The 18322-nt window shown below is 38.8% G+C and overlaps 1 protein-coding gene and 1 long non-coding RNA gene across 2 annotated transcripts; both read right to left on the bottom strand.

The window, feature by feature from the left end:
* Nucleotides 1-650: 650 nt before the first annotated feature.
* LOC140551347 (uncharacterized) lies at nt 651-1613 on the bottom strand. Its single transcript, XR_011979246.1, has 3 exons — nt 1601-1613; nt 1214-1338; nt 651-799 (listed from the first exon to the last, which is right to left on the bottom strand). It is a non-coding gene; the product is annotated as an uncharacterized lncRNA (long non-coding RNA).
* Nucleotides 1614-11749: 10136 nt separating this feature from the next.
* LOC140551086 (uncharacterized) lies at nt 11750-18322 on the bottom strand. The gene is made up of 5 exons (XM_072674453.1): nt 17549-18322; nt 15431-16001; nt 13942-14192; nt 12869-13048; nt 11750-11959 (listed from the first exon to the last, which is right to left on the bottom strand). Exons 1-5 carry the CDS (start codon nt 18320-18322, stop codon nt 11750-11752), a joined length of 1986 nt encoding a protein of 661 aa, XP_072530554.1.

Genomic DNA, 18322 nt, shown 5'->3' with positions numbered 1-18322 from the left:
AGTTTTTTTGAGCAGCCTGATGCTAAGAATTTCACTCTTATGAGCACCACCTCCAGTCTCTACTACAAAAAAGCAAAATGCATAGAAATAAGTTAGTGCTCTCTAAATATGGACTTTGCAAGCCAGGAGCCAGTGTTGGATCGTGTTTACACCAACATCCTTAGAGTGTACAGGGCTGGATATTCAGATCACATCTTTCATTCTAATTCCATACAGTTGTGCCAAATGATAAAAAACCTGGCCCCAGAAGCTATGCCTGCTATTCAGGACTCTTCAGCATACTTTCTGAGACATGCTTAGGGAAGCATGCTTCATCAATCTGCAAGTGCATATTTGTTTGCCCCCTCCCCTTTAAGTCATCCCCTGTCACTTTGTCTAGAAAGTGGAATTCTAAGCATCTACATCACTGTAAAGAGGGGAAATTGTAACTGACTGCAAAAACAAAAGAAATTAAGACTACAGAAGAAATTAACACACATTGTCTTTGTTGGATCAGTTAGGATTTTGAAAACTAAAGGTCTAATAAGAAAAGTGTATTGAAGTTTAATGACTCAGTTCAGGGTTCAGTTAAGAACATTTTTATTTACACTGTATAAGCATCCTTTAGCACAGAGCTACTGACACAATCACAACATTTTTTCTCCCTTATAATAAAACACTGCCCTGGCTCCTCTCACAGATCCTCTTCAGGCCATTCTTACAGGAAGAGGGGTACCAGGTTGCATGAGGAGAGCCTCTTGGGGTCAGTCGGGCACACAAGTCCCTACGCTTCTCTGTGACAGGAGACTGGTCCCAGAATCTAAGGAGACCAAGAATTATGGAGCACAGTGTTTTCAACATTACTCTCATTATAAATTACCCTGAAACTTTGACCAAACTTATTATGTATACAAAACACAGTTATTATAGTTTTTCTAAATAATACATTAAAATAATTAAGGTATGAAGCCCCAGAGTACCTAAAGTAACTTTTGTAATTACATCAGATTTCCACTAAATTAAGTCCATGATATAAATGTCCAATTTCCAATGAATAAATACAATAAGTCATATTTATCCAATTTTGATGTGAACTAGTAGGTTGTACTGCTCACATTAGCAGTTTCTTTGCTTTCACAATGGCATTCGTTTAGTACTGTGTCAGTTTGTAAAGAAGTAAAGAACTAGTAGTAGTAGTAGTAGTTGTTGTAGAAGTAGAAGAACTTCTTCTTACTGTTTTCTGTCCTCTACTGGCGTGCCATCAACCCATAGCCAGGCTCCATCTGTGTTCATGTTGGCCAGACCCAGCCAGTACGAGTCACCTTGACTGAAATCATCAGCCTTTCTGTACAGGAACCTCTGTGAGAACATTCACATTTATCAAAGATGAATTCTTTCAGATAAAAAGCCTGCATGAACTGAATCTAGTCATCAATAAAATATTATTTAATTGGTTAAATATTGTGTAATTGGTTTGAAAGTAAAGTACCTCAGTCCCTGCATCCGACTATTTTTGACTAATTGGTCTTAATTGGTGCAACTTTACACACATGTTTTGTTTTTGGTAAAATAGCAAAACAGGTCTTACAAATAGGTGAAACATGTTTTACTAAGCTCTCACCTGCTCCTCTTCATCTTTTACAGTAACCAGATGGCCTCCAACCGACAGACAGAGATACTGGCTGGACAACCAATCTTTTCTTTCTGAGACAAACAGGTAGCACTTCTGCAGGAAGGGCTCCCAGCCCTTTGGGCACGGCTTGCACTCACGCACTGTGGAGACATCCAAGACTAGAGGTCAGTGCATACATTTACCACTGTACAGGCTTACTATATGATGACTAATTCTGTGCCAGATTTGTTTGTGAGTGGAATGCTTCTCAAGCTCAGATGCAGCTCTTCAGTGCCTTATACTAAAAATAAAATGCTTTCATTGCTTTTGCATGTTTCCTCTTAAAGTGCAAAATACTGCAGGTAAATGTGTTCTAACTTTTTTTAATCTTGAGAAAAAGGTCAGTATTTTAATCTAAGTAGCCTTAATTTAAACCAGAAACAGAAAAAGGGCTTGTATGCAAAAAGAATGTGAGCCAAACAAGGAGTTGATTGTGTTCTGCTCATGTGTTAATTATGAAGTTGTGCCTGTGTTCATTGTTTTTAGTAAACAACAAGCCAGACTAGTGTCTAGAAAATTATTTCATTGGTTTCAACTCAGGTTCATAATTAAAACATAACTGACTCACATGTTAAGCATAAAAACACAAAAAATATATTTATATTATTATGGGTCTATGTGGATGCTACTCTATCATCTTAAAGGCAGAATGTCACATTCTTAAATAAGTGGATTACTGTATTAAACAGTATAGCTAGGGTCCTTCTGTACATATCACTGTCTTAAAGGTCAGACATGTTCCTTTGCTACTTGCCAGTTGCTTTACCAGCTGTTTTAACAAGGACAAGTTACTACTCTTTGTACTAGGACTTTCAAACTATACAGTAATGTTAAAAACTAGAATGCACTGCTACCAGACTGCCATAGATTTCAGCGACCTAAGCAATTACAATTCTTAAATGGGTTTTATAAAAACCTCAGCATTGTTCATAAAACTCACTTTATTACATATTAATGTATGTAAGAATGATTTATTGCAATGATTAAGTGGTAAAAGACATTAATCATTAGATTACTGCAATCCTAGAGATACAGTCTGACCAGTGCTATATTCTAAATATAGCACTTTTTTGTGGTTCATGTTTTATCTGTTCCAGAGAGTTCTACTCTACAAACCCTGTAGCTGATTTAAAAGTAGCCATCTTAAAGTAGCTGAATGCATTCATTAGAAGCAGTGTCCATTAACATTTGGACACATAATGTACAAACTGACATGCCTTTTTTGTGTGTATTTTGTATTTATTTAATATAATTTTTTATATAACTTTATTTTTTATATTTAGTATGTATACAGGTTGTCCTCATGTAGAGAATAAACCTGAGCCTCACCACAAGCATTTCACTGCATGTCCTGACATGTTGTGCAGATGACAAATAAACTTGAAACTTGAAACTTGTGCTAAATATTTTAGATATCACCCAAGCCTAGTTTTGAAGTGAAACAGCAGTGCAATTATCATTGTTGACATTACTTACAGTGTGAGCGATTGTTGGTAGAGCAGTACTGGTTTAGCGCTGGGTACTTGTGAAAGAGACTGGTATATGAATTGTTCAGAGCATCACATTTTCCTGTTAAGTCCCTCAAACGATCCTTCTGCTCAGTCATCTGGGCCCTGAACATAACAGTGATCTGGACCGCTGCACAAAGACAAAGGATACTTACTTCTATTTAAAAGCATTAAAGAAATTGTTAGAAAATGTTCTAATATGTGTTGAAGGTTACACAGATGTCCATAACAAAGTTCTTCTCAAAGAAATCCAATGTAATAAAATGGGTTTATCCTGCTTCTGCTGGAGTAACTGGATTTTTACTAGATTTTGGAACATTGCTGGGAGGATTTGACTGCATTCAGCAAAGAGTGTTATTGATGTCAGGATGCTGGATGATCACCACCCCACTCCATCCCCAACTCCCCAACTCACCCCAAAAGTATTGGATGTAGCACCATCATCCCACAGATCAGGGCTTGGTGTAGGTTCATGTTTTATCTGTTCCAGAGAGTCCTATTCTACAAACCCTGTAGCTGATTTTAAAGTAGCCATCTTAAAGTATGCATTCCTTAGAAGCGGTGTCCATTAACATTTGGACACATAATGTACAAACTGACATGCCTCTTTCAGGCTGTCGCTATAAGTTACTCAAAAATCAATGGAAGTAGTCATGGAGTACAACACATTGTAAGTCTGCAATCATTCTACAACTCTCTGGGGTAGTTGGATAATCATGTACTCACAGTAGAATGCTTGTAGAAAAGAGACTACAGCCAGCAAAAAGCACAGCGAAGCAAGGAAGTATGCAGCAGTCCTGTAATACTTCAAGTTCCCAGCTCCCTGGTGATTATCTACATCAGGAAGAATGATCAACAAGAAGCACATTTTATGGATTAATTGTCTATCAATATCTGCATTATTTGTAACAGCAAACAGACTGATTAAATGTAGTTTAGGACTGTGCAAAACTCAATTTCTTGTTAAATTTAATTGTATTAAATGATTTTAATAAGAGAGCAGAGCACAGACTAATTTGGGGTAAAATATAGCACACGTTATGTAATTTAACAAGTTTAAGTTGGACATGCTTTTATTGATCTCATGTTCCCATTGCAACATACTCTGTGCATCTTTTTGTCATTTGTATTAACATATTCATTATGAGTTTTTTAGTTGTGTATTAAATGCACACACATTATGTGAATCACCATAGGTGTAGACACATAAATACTTACACTGAGAGTTAGCCAGGGTAAAGTACAGTATAGTATAGTATAATACAGTATGCTATAGGGCAGTGGTGGCTTAGCGGTTAGAGCGTTGGGCTATTAATAACAGGGTTGTGGATTCGATTCCTGGGTTTGGCAAGTTGCCACTGTTGGGCCCTTAAGCTGGGCCCTTAAGCTGGGCCCTTAAGCAAGGCCCTTAAGCAAGGCCCCGAGTGCTGGAGTTGGCTGCCCGCCGCTCTTTGTGTGTATAATATATTCTGGGTTGGGCCTGATGTGGTGTTACAACTAAGCCTTCCAGTGAAAACAATGAGAAAAGCAAATTTCCCCACATAAATCTTCCAATTCTTGGCATAACACCTTTTTCCATAATCATATTTATTTGGATGCAGATGGACTGCACAGCCAATTTAGTTCAACGCTCATGGACATATTGAATTAATAGTGCTTGAATAAGAGACTTTTTTAGCAACTGTCACTGTACAATGTACTACCCCTCCATCTGTTACAGTTAACCATAGGTGGCTATGGCGCAATGTTGTATTTGCACATATTCCACTTTCTGTTCATAAATAGTTGCTGCTGAAAACAGTGTTTACACTTTTATTTTTAGTAACGATGCACAGGTTGCTTGTGTAAAAGTAGGATATATCTCATATCTCCTCACAATACTTATGCTAAAATGATTTAGCAAAAACACCCAGTGCTCTGTTCTCCTCTACTGTAGCTGCCTGAATTACATAAACATGGAATATGGTTATCCTCATAACCAGTAATACATTACCTTTATTAGTTGGTGTTTGTTCCTCCTCAGGTTTGTCCTGAAAATTTGCTGCCTGATTCCCATGATCAATTTGTCTAATAATGCCCATAACTACAGAACAGCGTCAGCATGTCCTCTTGGATGTTCTCTTACGGGACTGAATTCCATAACAGGTCTTATCAGGTTGAAGTGCATGCAAACCAGAGGATGATTATATTTTATTGCTTGAGAGTTGTCTACACCTTTTCAATAAGCTTAAGGACATGGGGAAACTTCATATTATTTCCTCTCTGTTAGTAGGGTGTGTGGCCCATGTTTTATTATAGACAACACCTTCTCCTTTTGTATCCTACTTTGCTTCATTCCTTGTGAATTTCTTCAAATAATATACTTAAAGGGAATAGATTTTTCAAAATTTCTGCATAGTTTAATCTTTGAGACAAGTAAGGTTTAGTGTGAAAGGTTCATTATAGAGAAAGTTACAGACCCAGATATTTACAGTGGAGATATGTGGAGCCAGGAGTTGCAATGTCTATGACTCACATGGAGTTTAAAAAAATAAGTAATGCTGTTCATGCTGTTACAAACGATGTGGGCATGTCCTACATTGATATAACTAAAAGTATGTAAAATGTGCTTCTTGATGGTCATTCCTAATTTCATTGGTTTTGGCTGTAATCCGACAGCCGTTACAATGATACCAGCATTGGGAGTGCCAACTCCTAGAGACTTTTTTTGACAATGGATAATTGCTAAGGCAGTCACCACATGATTTGAATGGATTCTGTGTCACATGGCCCTTACACACCTATCAACGCAGCTCAAATGTGCACATACTGTCTTGCTCTGTATGCAAATGTCAGCTAGCTTTTTTCAGCAGTTTTCACTGAGACAGAGGCAAGGTTCCTCAGATACCTTCATGTTGCTCAACTGTTATTTATATATTAACAGTCAAGCTCTTTATTGTTCTTCCTAGTTATCACCCCTTCCCCAGCCAGGGCCAGGGGATGATTCTTACTGTATATTGTACTAGTGGATTAGTAGACGCTTACTTCTCTGGTGTGTATATCTCTAAAAGTTTGTGGATATTTGCAAATAAATGCAAGTTGCATTTATTGCTGACAGATGTGCAAATGCACACACACTACTTGTCTAGTCCCTGTAGAGAAGTATTGCCAATAGAATGGGGCTCTCTGGAGTAGATAATCATGAACCTATTGCCGCCGTACCAGGTGTGGGCTAGAGTGTTTTTTTATGAGATAATTGAACATTTCCCACAGTCCCACTGCTGTTTAATTGTCCCTACTCTACTAGTGATTTGAAGGCCTGCGGAAAGAGACTTCAATAATAATAATTAAAAAAAACTTATATTTATAAAACTTATATTTGGTGTCACCAATAGGATGTTGGATGCCCCTGTAACATTTTACTTTTTGGCTGTACAGTTGTGGTTAATATGCGGTGGTTACATGTGGTTAACATCATTGTGGACATGAGTGTCAAGGCAATATTGAGTTTTCAATGATTGTATTACTTTTTACTTGGATGGTCCACCGACTTGCCTTGACATGCCTTGAAGACACCAACTGAAATCTAGGTTGAATGTAAATGGTTGACTATTGAATGTAACGCTACACCTAACCCTACATCTTAAATCTAAACCTAAACCAACCCTAAAAGGGAAAGGTAAAGGTTAGGGTTAGGTTTAGGGTAACATTCAATAGGCGGTCATTTACATAAAATTTAAAGTTCAGTTGCTGTTAATACATATTCAGTTGAATGTTAGTTGAATGTCAGGTGAGCATCTATGACACACCTACAATGGACCATCCAAGTAAAATGTTACCTCAAATATTAGGTGTGCTGTCATCATATTTGTTTGACCATGTGTGCATCATGTTTGACCTAAATAAACACATGTCTTTGATGCATACTGATAACTGGTTCTGATTGCCCTGAGAGGGTGAAAAAGAACTTCCCCACATCTCTTGTCAGTGCTGCAGCAGACAGAGGAGGTCAGAGAGACAGAGGATACTTTAGATGCAGAGAACAATATAATTGAAGGTCCAGATGTTGAGTTTCTTTAGATGAAGAGGATTCCGAGGATGAATCTACCAAAAACTCATCTCCTTTAGAGATGAAGGAGCAGATGTACAAGTCAATGAAGGAGCAACTGTCAGTCTATCGAATGAATAGAGTGACAGGCCATTGTTTCGACCAACAACATGGAACAACATGTATATGGAATAACACTCCATATCGTTTCCCATGACATTTACTTTGATAAACATGCTACCGGACCTAGCCAACATGAGAGCGGCAAGCAGGGGCGCAGTATGGGTGTGGGGAGTTAGGACAACTCTCTAAATTGCTAGGACAACCCTGGCAATGCCTCTAGAGACAAGCTAGCTACAATCAGGGACATGTGGGACAAATGGGATTTTTTACTAAATGCAAATTGTACCTTTGCTGTACAATCCTGGTTCTCAATTTACAGAGGATGAACACATTTTTCCATTCAGAGGATGGTGTCATTTCTAACAGTACATGCCAAACAAGCCTGCAAAATATGGGCAGCCTGTGATGCTAATTCAAACTACATTGAAAGCCATGTGGGGGAGTACTTGCAAAGAACCAGAGGTTAACTGTTGAACTAAAAAAGAGACACAAAAGAGAAAGCCAACCATGTTAGGAATAATTCAAAAGCCAGAACTTCCCAAAAAGCTTGTAAAGATGCAGGGATAAACACTGTTTTGTGTTTTCACGTAATGTGCCTTTTCCCAGAAATGCAACTGTAGTTTTAAACTAGCCAACAAAAAAAAAAAGAATTATTATAGTGCACAAAGACGCAGCCCTGAGTGCAAAAGAAGACATGAAGCCAAAAAGCATTCCAAAAAGTATGCTACAATTCAATTTAAAACCCTGTACGATGTCACAGCGACATATATCACAATGCTACGGTTTGTGAGAATTTATAATGAATTTTTACTGTGTTGACCCGTTGCTTGTTTTTGAGCATATTCCAACTGTGTGGGTCAGTTTGACCATAACTTTTTATTTTTTTAACATAATATGAGGATTAAATTCTGAGAGTTACTGATTACTCGAGTACCTGTGCACATTTGTACTTAATACCACATGTGAACAGGGCAGAGTCAAACTGATTTGTTTAGCTGATTTTCTTCAAACTTCTTTACAAAATGCTTTCCATTGAATAACTCAGCATTACTTTACTTTATTTACAAATAAAAAGAAGAACAGAAGTCTTGCTTTCTTAATGCAAGTTAAATAGTGTAGCATACAGTATTTGGCTTACAGACACAAAACATGTGTCCAAACACAGACGTAATGAAAAAATATAGAACAGTATGTACATCCATGAAAATAAAAACATGGTAAAAACTACAGTGTAATGAATACATACAGATATACATACCAAAGGCGAGATTAAGCAACGTAATTGTATGCAAACCAAGTCCTTAAAAATACAGTAATTGTAGTAAATATTAATATTATGCAAATAATGTAAATCAAAATTATAATTATTAAAGCTGTTAATATTTATCTGGGGTATTTAAATATAATAAGCAAACACATTTCATGTAAAACAGGATTATTTATCCGTGCATAGGGCTGACTGATGTCAGATTAGTTAGTTATGTCAGATTAGTAGAGTTAGTGGGAGTCCAGATAGCTTTGAAGGGTTTCACAGAGTTCTACTGGTATTTATGATACACTAGGAGTATTTGACATGCCTCATAGAAGCTTGCATAGTACACAGTGGCTGTGACAGAAATGGATCCCTACTGCCTCATTAGTCTAGCACTTTATTGGGGGGACACTTCCGCATCATCAGCTGTGTTTAAACCTCCATCTACACACATGCTGAAATCTGAATCAGTAAAAGCATATGCCCGTTATGTTGCCTAGAAACATGGGCCTTCCATTAACAGACTACATGGGAAAATGGGAAATGCATGGCATCCTGTGCTTATATGAGCAAGCGCCATCAGATCCATTCCATTCCTCTGTCTGTTGCTTAGTAACAAGAGACTTGCAATGCATTTTGGTCCATGTTCAGCCTGTGTAGTGAGCTATGATGTTCACAATAAATTACGAGTGCATTGTGGTGCCCTCAAAATCATGCTCGAATTTCACTTTACGATTCAGACACTATTCATTGGTGCCCTGAAACAAAAATAGGGATCCATTTCAGTCACAGCCAGTCTCTTTCTAGCAACAGAAAATGGTGTCTAGCCTATTACCATGGCAACAGTGAGCCCAATACCTGGAGATGATTCTAAATGTCATTAAACTCTCTGTAAGAATTAGGAGACATCACCATTTGAAGCCAGCTTGCTCATTATGTGGTCAATATGTCTCACAGCATTGGACAAAGAGAGAGAGAGGTACAGAGAAAATAGGGAACTGAAACAAAAAAGATTTGCACGCACGGAAACGTTTCATACATAAGAACGAGGACATCAAAAGGACGAGGACATGCTCTAAGAGCCACACACTGGATGCAGGATCAGCTCTGCAGCTGGCTCAAAACAGACTATAGCATATTCATATATTGCACAGGTTAATTATGAACTGACAAAAAAAAGAAAACTCGATCAAGGTGCAACTCAAAAGCTATGTACATCGTTTACAGTAATGTGTGTGTGTGTGTGTGTGTGTCTGTTATTTCTCCTTAGTGCAGAAATGTGCACCAAACAAATGTGTTGGAATGAATGAGTAAGTGAGTGAGAGAGAGAGAGTGAGAAAGAGAGAGAGAGAGAGAGAGAGAGAGAGAGAGAGACAGAGGGAAAGAGGAGGGGAGTGGGGAGGGGAGGGGTATGGAGAATGTGAACACACATGCATGTGCTGCATTTTAAAGAGACAGCGCAAGAGATAGAATACATCAGAGAGCTCTCTGTGTCTGCTTAATCCTCCTTTAAGCTATGTTGCCATGGACACCTCTGCATTCTCATGCGGCACCTGGCTCTCTGGCATGTGCATATGCAGACCTATTACAACAACCCACCTGTGCTTGTAATAGTCAAATACAAATTTCAATGAAACAATATCGGATTTGTAGAAAAAATTGCAAACACTTTCACTCCTTTGATACAACTTAAACAATATGAACACGTATACATACACTTCAGCATGAAACATTAAAACCTAGAGATATGTCCACAGTCAAAAATGCTCCAGTACTGTGCAAAAGTCAGAGACTAGGAAACATCTTTCAGAAGATGTTTCGAAGATAACCTGCTTGCATAAATCAAATGAGAAATATGTGAATAAACAGGGATTTAAATGATGGTTAGAGGATTTAGAGATACAGAAAAAATGGGACACCTTACAAATCCAGATAGACCATCAATCCTGTCCCTATCAGATAAAACAGAGCTTATTTTTTTGTATTTGAGAGAGAAGAGAAAAACAAGCTCTAATCTCGTTTCAGATCTAAAAAAAAAAGCGAAAAACACAAACAAAAATATAAGTGTTGAACGTTTCTGAAAGAAAGTGGAGCTGATTGAGACATTTGTACTGAGAAAAGCAAACTAACAAAAGTGGAGGAGGAAGAGGAGGAGGAAGCTGCTGGTGTTTTTAGAATAATAGACTGACCACAACAATATTGAATATGTTTGGAATGACCTGGATGGTGATTAGTAACAAAAGGCTTCCAATTTCAGGAGATTGGAAAACAAAACTGAACATGAGTCTCCTGAAAGGAATGAAAGATGTACAAACTAAAGACTGAAAAGTAAACATAATAGTAAATAATAATGTATTAATTAATTATAATGTTTTAAAGAATAAATCTCTGATCTCTGACTTTTTCACAGTATTACACATGTCCCTTTCTTTGTTTTTGTCCTTTTATTGCTATATACTTACATCCATATAAAAACAGTACAGGACCTTTCCTTTTCCCTGCAGTCAGAACATACATGTGCATCAAAAGGAGAGAAGCAAGCTGGAAGAGCACCTTGGATTATAATCTATAAACAGAACTAAATGAAGACTAGTTTTAAAAAATCAGTATGAAACATTTTCATCAAGTAAAATTTAAATAGGCCTCTAAAACTTTGTGGCTGCCCCATGCTGCTCAGAGCATCGTCAAGGTCTAATAAAAATGTCAGTGGTCTTCATGTAACTCCATTTAACTGACCATTAGTGTTCTGCTTTCCTTCATCGTAACTAAAAAATAAACAAGAATAGGATTAAACAACACGTTGTATGTTGACTGTCTGTGTCACTTCAGTGTATCAGGGCGCAGTGTTTAATTTAAACACATCAGCTATTAAAGTGCTTGGCTAAATTCCCAGGGCCTATATAGGCCCTATATCCCAGGGCCTACCAATTTAAAAGTAGCAAATCCTACTGCATTAGACCGGCTTGGATAGAAGCAGTAGCGGCAACAGCAGCGGCAGTCCCAATACAGCTCGTTCTCCAGTCTCTTAACTCTTATTAAGAGTGTCTGTGAGCCTCCATTTTTTGCTGCAAGTGAAGAGAAGCTCATGTGTTTGTGCAGGAGAATTAGATCCAACTCATTAGGAGCTGTTCTGTAACTCAGGGTGATCTCGGTTAACTAGGTGACCAGGGTTAACCCTTTTTGGAACTTTAGTGACAAGGGTCGAAGGGATATTTGGTGACCCCTCCATGGAGTTCTACAATGGGATCACTCCAAGCGATGACATCTCCTGTGAGGTGGCTGGAACAAGAGGCCTGGTTGTGGATCTCCTGAGATGTAAGAACACGTGACCACAGCTGTAGGTCTGACATCTCTCCCACAAATGACTGTGTGGCATCAAAGCGGCCACCCAGAGTGTCCTGACAATGTAAGAAAGGATGCAAATCAGAGCATGAAGATTTATTTGGGAATATTAGGTTAAACAGGCTTCCTGTTATTTTGCACATACATCTAAACTCCAACCCCTTAAGTCCCTAAAGGCTCCTACTTCAGTTCCTGAAAACTGTCATAATTAGAGAACTTGGATATTACTTGGATATGTTGAATAATTCTAGTAGTTAAGTTGTTTTAGGCCATTAGATTATTATCCTGCTAATTTCTGCTAGTGCCCTTTATTATTACTAGCCATATGAACATTTCTTTGATTTCAAGATTTAACATGCATATTTGCATCTTATGAAAGACATCACACATGCTTCATTTGAAGCTTGTACATTTGATTTCATGTGAGCTAGATTGAAGAACCAAGCTTAAAGCACCCCAGTCAGTGCAAGGATTTGTTCAATTCCATCACCAGCTAACATGATTTAACATCATTAAGCACTGATTTGCCAAACCAGGTGCTGGATGATAGCTAGAAGCAATACTTATGTTAATATAATAATTATATTCATGGCATATCTCGTGAAGACCTAACCTATGGGAGAGCTCACTTGTCTTTATTTGCCTAGATACCATGCCTAGATTCCTAGATTGTGGAATTGAAACCCAAGCATTAAACATATTTTAAATACAAATTAAACAAACATTACAGATATGTATTTTGAATTATTGGGCCTTTGCATTTTTGTTAAATCTAAATTACTACAGAGTGGGTCAGAGTAGTCAGGCTGTTGCAGTCAATAAATACAAACTTGCACATGATCATTTTTCTCTGGTTTAAGCTACGTCAATGTTTGGTTTAAAATTGAGATCATGCATAATTAGTTTTAACTTCAAAGAGATCCCAGAATATGAAGTCTACAATTAAGTAATACTGTTACTGTTACCTGCTCCTGTCCCAGTATGAAAACACCTCCTGGTTTTATTGGATGCCATGGGGACAGATTTTCCCCAGAGCCCCTTTTTACTCCATCCTGATATGCCTCCCACACACCATCACGAGTCGACCATGTCACACACAGATGGTGCCACTTGCTATCTGTCAGAGAAAGGGGCAGAGTCACTGCCTGTAAGAAAAAGAGAAGGAATCAATCTTATTATTCTTGTACAGAAACAAAAATCACAATTGCTAAATTGATTGGGAAGAATGGTTGTTTTAGTGTACCTGCTTGTGAAAAGTGAGGGGAGGCTACTAAATTTTGGTGCACTGTTTTGAGGATTTGATTGCATTCAGCTACAAGGGCATTAGTAAGGCCAGGATGCTGGATGATCATCATCCTTCCTCATTCCCAACTCCCCAACCCATTCCAAAAGTATTGGATGGAGCACCACACACCATTCCAGAGAACACAGTTCCACTGCTCCACAGCACAATACTGTGTGTGTGTGTAGAGGGGGGTTATTCACCTTTAGGCCACTCCTGGCATTAGGCATGGTGAGATGGTGAGTCTTATTGTATTGGTAGTACTTCTCTACAAGGGCTAGACAAGCTGTGTCTGTGCATTTGCATATCTGTGTCAGCAATGAGTGAATGCCTTTATTAGAAGTCCACAAACATTTGGACATATAATGTATGTAACACAAAAGCTACTGTTAAGACATTTAAGGCTAAATAAAGATTACATTTTAATTTCTAAAATTTATAGAAAAGAGGAACAGTGAAAAGTGGAGCTACTCTTCTCCATTCCTGTTCTTGGAGGTAACAACCGTATGTGATTTACTTCCCTTCACTGATTAACAGACATTAAAGTATTCAGGAAGGTCAAACTGAGAGCATGACTTCATTAGAATTAGAATGTAGATTTGGAGAGTCTGACTCTCAAAAAAAACGTCAATGACCTGCTGAAGACTCTATCTCTAAAATGTGATAGTGATTTATTAAGCTATCAAAGCTGAATTATGATAATGTCAGAAATGGCAAATTATTGTTGCATGTTTTTTACAATGACTACGTCCTTACTTTGTCATTCACAAGTAATTCCATCGGATTGTTGCCCCATTCGATCAGGACAAGCTCATTAGCTTGGCCAGGAACAGAGTAAGAGAAAGGAGTGCCAAGCCCTGGCCCTGAGCCTCCCTTCACCCAGAGGCAAACAGTTAGGGCAAAGATTTCATTGAGAAGAGTGCGCTTGATACGGCCATACATGTAGTTGGTGCGCATGGGAAATCCGATCTGAAAGGCGTCAGGATTCTTAGGTTTTTTCATGGTTCCTGTTGAGAAACAAGAAAATGTGAATGACACCTTATTTTGCTGTTCAGCTGATAAGGCACATTATATGTAGTAAGGTTTTATTTTAGGCTATTGTAAATTATGCAATCTTCCAATGTGAAAATGTTATCCATAAAAAGACAAAGAACTACATTCACAAAAGCAAATTAATAAATGAATGAAAAAGGAGCAATGGTATATATAACCAAACATGTTTCTTGTGCCTGTCCAAACTTAAACTCGTGCTAGCTTTAGCAATTAGCTTGCACTCTTGTTTGTATTCAGAAAGAAAGTCTTTTTCTTAGAAGAAACAGCAGTAAGAGGGTAAGATGTACCACTATTAAACACTTGTAAAATCACATTTTTACATTTCACATTTCTAAGTGGAGAGTTCAAATTAGAAGCTAAATTTAGCCTTGTGTTGGCTGGTAAAGAGATAAAACCACTAGCATCTAGTGAGCTATTACACCATGTGGGAGACCAGGGTTCTATTCCCAGTCTGGGTGACTATGCTGCGCTACACCAATAAGAGTCCTTGGGCAAGACTCCTAACACTACATTGGCCCTCCTCTGTAATACGGGTAACCTTGTAAGTCGCTCTGGATAAGAGCGTCTGCTAAATGCCATAAATTTAAATGTAATTGGTGTCTTGCTTTCTGTCTTGGGGTTATTATCAGTGACTGTTATTTGTATTGGGGGTTGCTAACTATTACTGGTCCTTTTTCAAAGTGGAGGTTGTTTTTTTTTGTTGTAGCTTTTTTCATTTTTCATTTCATGTGTTTTTTTTATGTGGTTTTGCCCTTCAGTGCCACTGTACTTAAGCATCAGACAGTGGGAAAGAACCTCATTTCAACTGTAAAGCTAGCAGTGGTAGTGTAATGGTCTAGAGATCTTTTTAAGAATTGTAAAGTTTTGGAATAGCCAAGTCAAAGTTCTAGTTCTGAACTCAAACATAATAGATTTTTGTGGCAGGGCCTAAAACCCACAGTTCCTACTCAAAGGCCTGCAGATAAAATTGAGCTGAAGCAAGGAGAAGTGGACCTCCACAGCACTGTACGATACTAACTATAGAACGTTTTTGGTTGCACTTATTGTTGTTAATGGCAGTGTAACTAGCTAGGAACGGGCCATTTCTTCTCAGGGTCCACTTCAGTGCGTTATTAAAGTGCCATTTAAAGTTTATAATGTGCAAAAATACTGGATGTGGGCAAACACTTTTTTTCATTGCAACATATATGACCTGCTTCAGGTGGCCTGTGATACAGATGGCTCAGCACAGTATCCAGCTTGTTGTGGGCTCCACGGGCAGGTGGTCTTGATCCTGTTGGTTTGTGAGGGGTGCGGGGTTGGTTGCCATGATCATCACTGCCATGATGATCATCGTCGTGGTGATCATCATGATGGTCGTCATGGTGATCGTCATGATGGTCGTCATGATGGTCATCATGATGGTTGTCATGGTGATCATCGTGATGGTTGTCATGGTGATCATCATGGTGATCACTGTGATGTGTACCATGCCGATCAGGGCGATGGCCATAATAGGGATTGTAATGATGACCGAAGTGGTGGTCGTCATGGTGGTTTGCATTGTGGTTTTCATTATGATCTTCATGGTGGTCATCGTGGTGGTTGTCGTGATGATTTTCGCGGTGATCGTCGTGATGGCCAGGCCCATGGTGGCTATCGTGGTGTCCGCTACCACTATGATGGCCATCATAGTGGTGGTGGAGCTGCTCTTCCAGTGCATTGATTTTACGCTGTAGAAGGTCCCTCAGTGAACTAGAATAGGTGCTGGAAGAATTCCTTGCCTTCATAAGAATATATAGAAAAAAGGAGAGAAGAGTCACAAATGAGAGTTCAAAACTTTATGATCTGCTTTTCAAAACACAAATGTAATACTGTAACTTGAACTCTAACATAAATGCTATAAATCTACAACTGTAGAATACGAGAAAATATACAGAGGTTCCTGAAAGTAGGACACACTGATGACTCATCTATCCATGCATGCATCTCTCTGAGCTTCTTAAGAAAATAGAATTATCATAAATGCGCCTCAAAATATCAAGCATAAATATGAGGCAGAATATTGTAGGTGGTGGCTAAATGTAGAGCATCAAATACATTTTCCCATATTTCAAAACTATACAGAAACACATACAGAGAAACACATACAGAAACACACAAACTCTGTTTTAAAATGGTATGCTACAATTGTGTGTTCTGTATGTACAGCATTCATGATGACATTTTAAGACAGCCCCCCCTTTACTGTCAACCTCCTTCCTCTGATTAGTCAGAGAAAATCCGGCTTTACTCAACGGCATAGTACACCGCGATTAATGGCTCGTCAAGGCAGATAAGGCTAATTGATGGTGATGGTTGGTTAGCATACTGTAGACCATCGCCAACAGTGCACTTCCTCTCAATAAAGAAAATAAGAAAAGGTTGCTTTTTAAACAAAACACTTCTAATATTTCTGTTTATCCCCCTTAAAGTTTTAAGTGGTGTATAATATATCCCAACTGTATACAGTTTGGGTATATTTACAAAAATCCCATATTAGTTTCAAATTAAGATATTTGTTTCTTTAATGTCTGAACTGAGAATTTCAATCTTAATCCAATTAATTTCACACCAATTTTGATTTCATAGTCATCCAGCTTTAAACTGGGAGAGTTATGAAATTGTGGACAGTGTAGCTGATAATAAATGGAAAACAAAGAAGTATTGCTTAGAACTTGGGGTTTCTTCACACTGCAATTTGAAGAGCATGTAAACAAGGACTAACAAAACATTTCTGAGGGATCCAACACTTGTAAATATCTACATTTCTAATATATTTCCTTTATTTATTAGCTTGTTCAAGATTACGTCTTGCATTGTGGCCAATGACATCTACCTATACTAACTCTAGTCAGTGTTTCTACTGTGTTTTTTCTTTGATGTCTTTCAGTGTAGGCTTGTTTGTTTTCAGCATTTCGTCCAAGGTGCTCTCCTGAGCAAAAGACTTCACTAATTAAATTAATTAAGCCAGGCAAGGCTGCCTGAGGGGCGGGGGGAATATATTCAGTGATCTTCTGCTGGCACTGCATGCCATCACAGTATGTGCTGAAGAGCTAGAACACCCAAGAGGACCTTTTTCAAGTTTTTGCTTGATTACATTTTGAAAGTAAAACCACAGCTTTCTTTCCAATAAAGATTCTATGTTCTTGCCATATTCTGTGTTCATTGACAGGCATAAGCTTCCTGAATGAGAGTTGACCATTAAAAGCTTCCAGCTGGACAATATATCTGATTTAGAATGTATGTCTTTTAATTCCAAAGACCCTTAAAACATTTCTAAGCCTCTTACCTGTAAATTCTCCAGCCTCTCCTTAAGAGTCTGCAAAGTCTTGCCTGCTTGTTCAGGTGAGAAGCCATGTTTGCCCAGATATGGTGACTTCCCCCTATGATGGTCATTGCGGTGCCCATTGAGAGGATAATGAGGGTCAGAGTTATGATCACTGTCATAGTGATGGGAGGAGTGGTGAGAGCCATGGTGTGAGGAGCCATGGTGATCATCATCGTGGTGCCCACCTGCACCTCTCCCAAAGCCTTCGCAGAGTGTCAGTTTTGCTGTTAGCTCACGTATAGTTTCCCGCTGGTCCAGAATAGTCTCCTTTTGACGCACAAGGCTTTCCCTCAGGTGAAGAATGGTAGCCTTTGCCTCGTCAGACATGCCTCGGCGACTACCACTGCTGTTGGGCAGTCCACCAATGTACTGTCCATTCCCATGTCCATTGCTGTGTCCATTGGCATGACCATTGCTGTGTCCGTTGGCATGTCCATTGCTGTGCCCATTGCTGTGCCCATTACTGCTAGGCCCATGAGTAACACTACCTGAGGGAAAGCAGCTTGGGTCAGCATCAGCAGGTATAGGGGTGCAAACTAGCTTGGGGTGAGCTCCCCAATCGTATTCTATTCCTGGCACACTGGTAAGTCCCACAGAGGGCATCACTGAGAGGAGGAGAAGTGGGAAAAGGGGCAGAGGCAGAGGGCAAAGTCCTCGGAGGATTCCACCCCTGTGCATGTTTTCTGAGAAAGGCAGCAGCAAAGGCAAAACGGCTCTGTATGTATCCTTAGCCAT

This window comes from Salminus brasiliensis, chromosome 3 (assembly GCF_030463535.1).
Source record: "Salminus brasiliensis chromosome 3, fSalBra1.hap2, whole genome shotgun sequence".
In the NCBI taxonomy this organism is placed as follows: Eukaryota; Metazoa; Chordata; class Actinopteri; order Characiformes; family Bryconidae; genus Salminus; species Salminus brasiliensis.
Note: the sequence above shows the minus strand (reverse complement) of the source record. Positions and strands in the feature narration are given on the sequence as shown.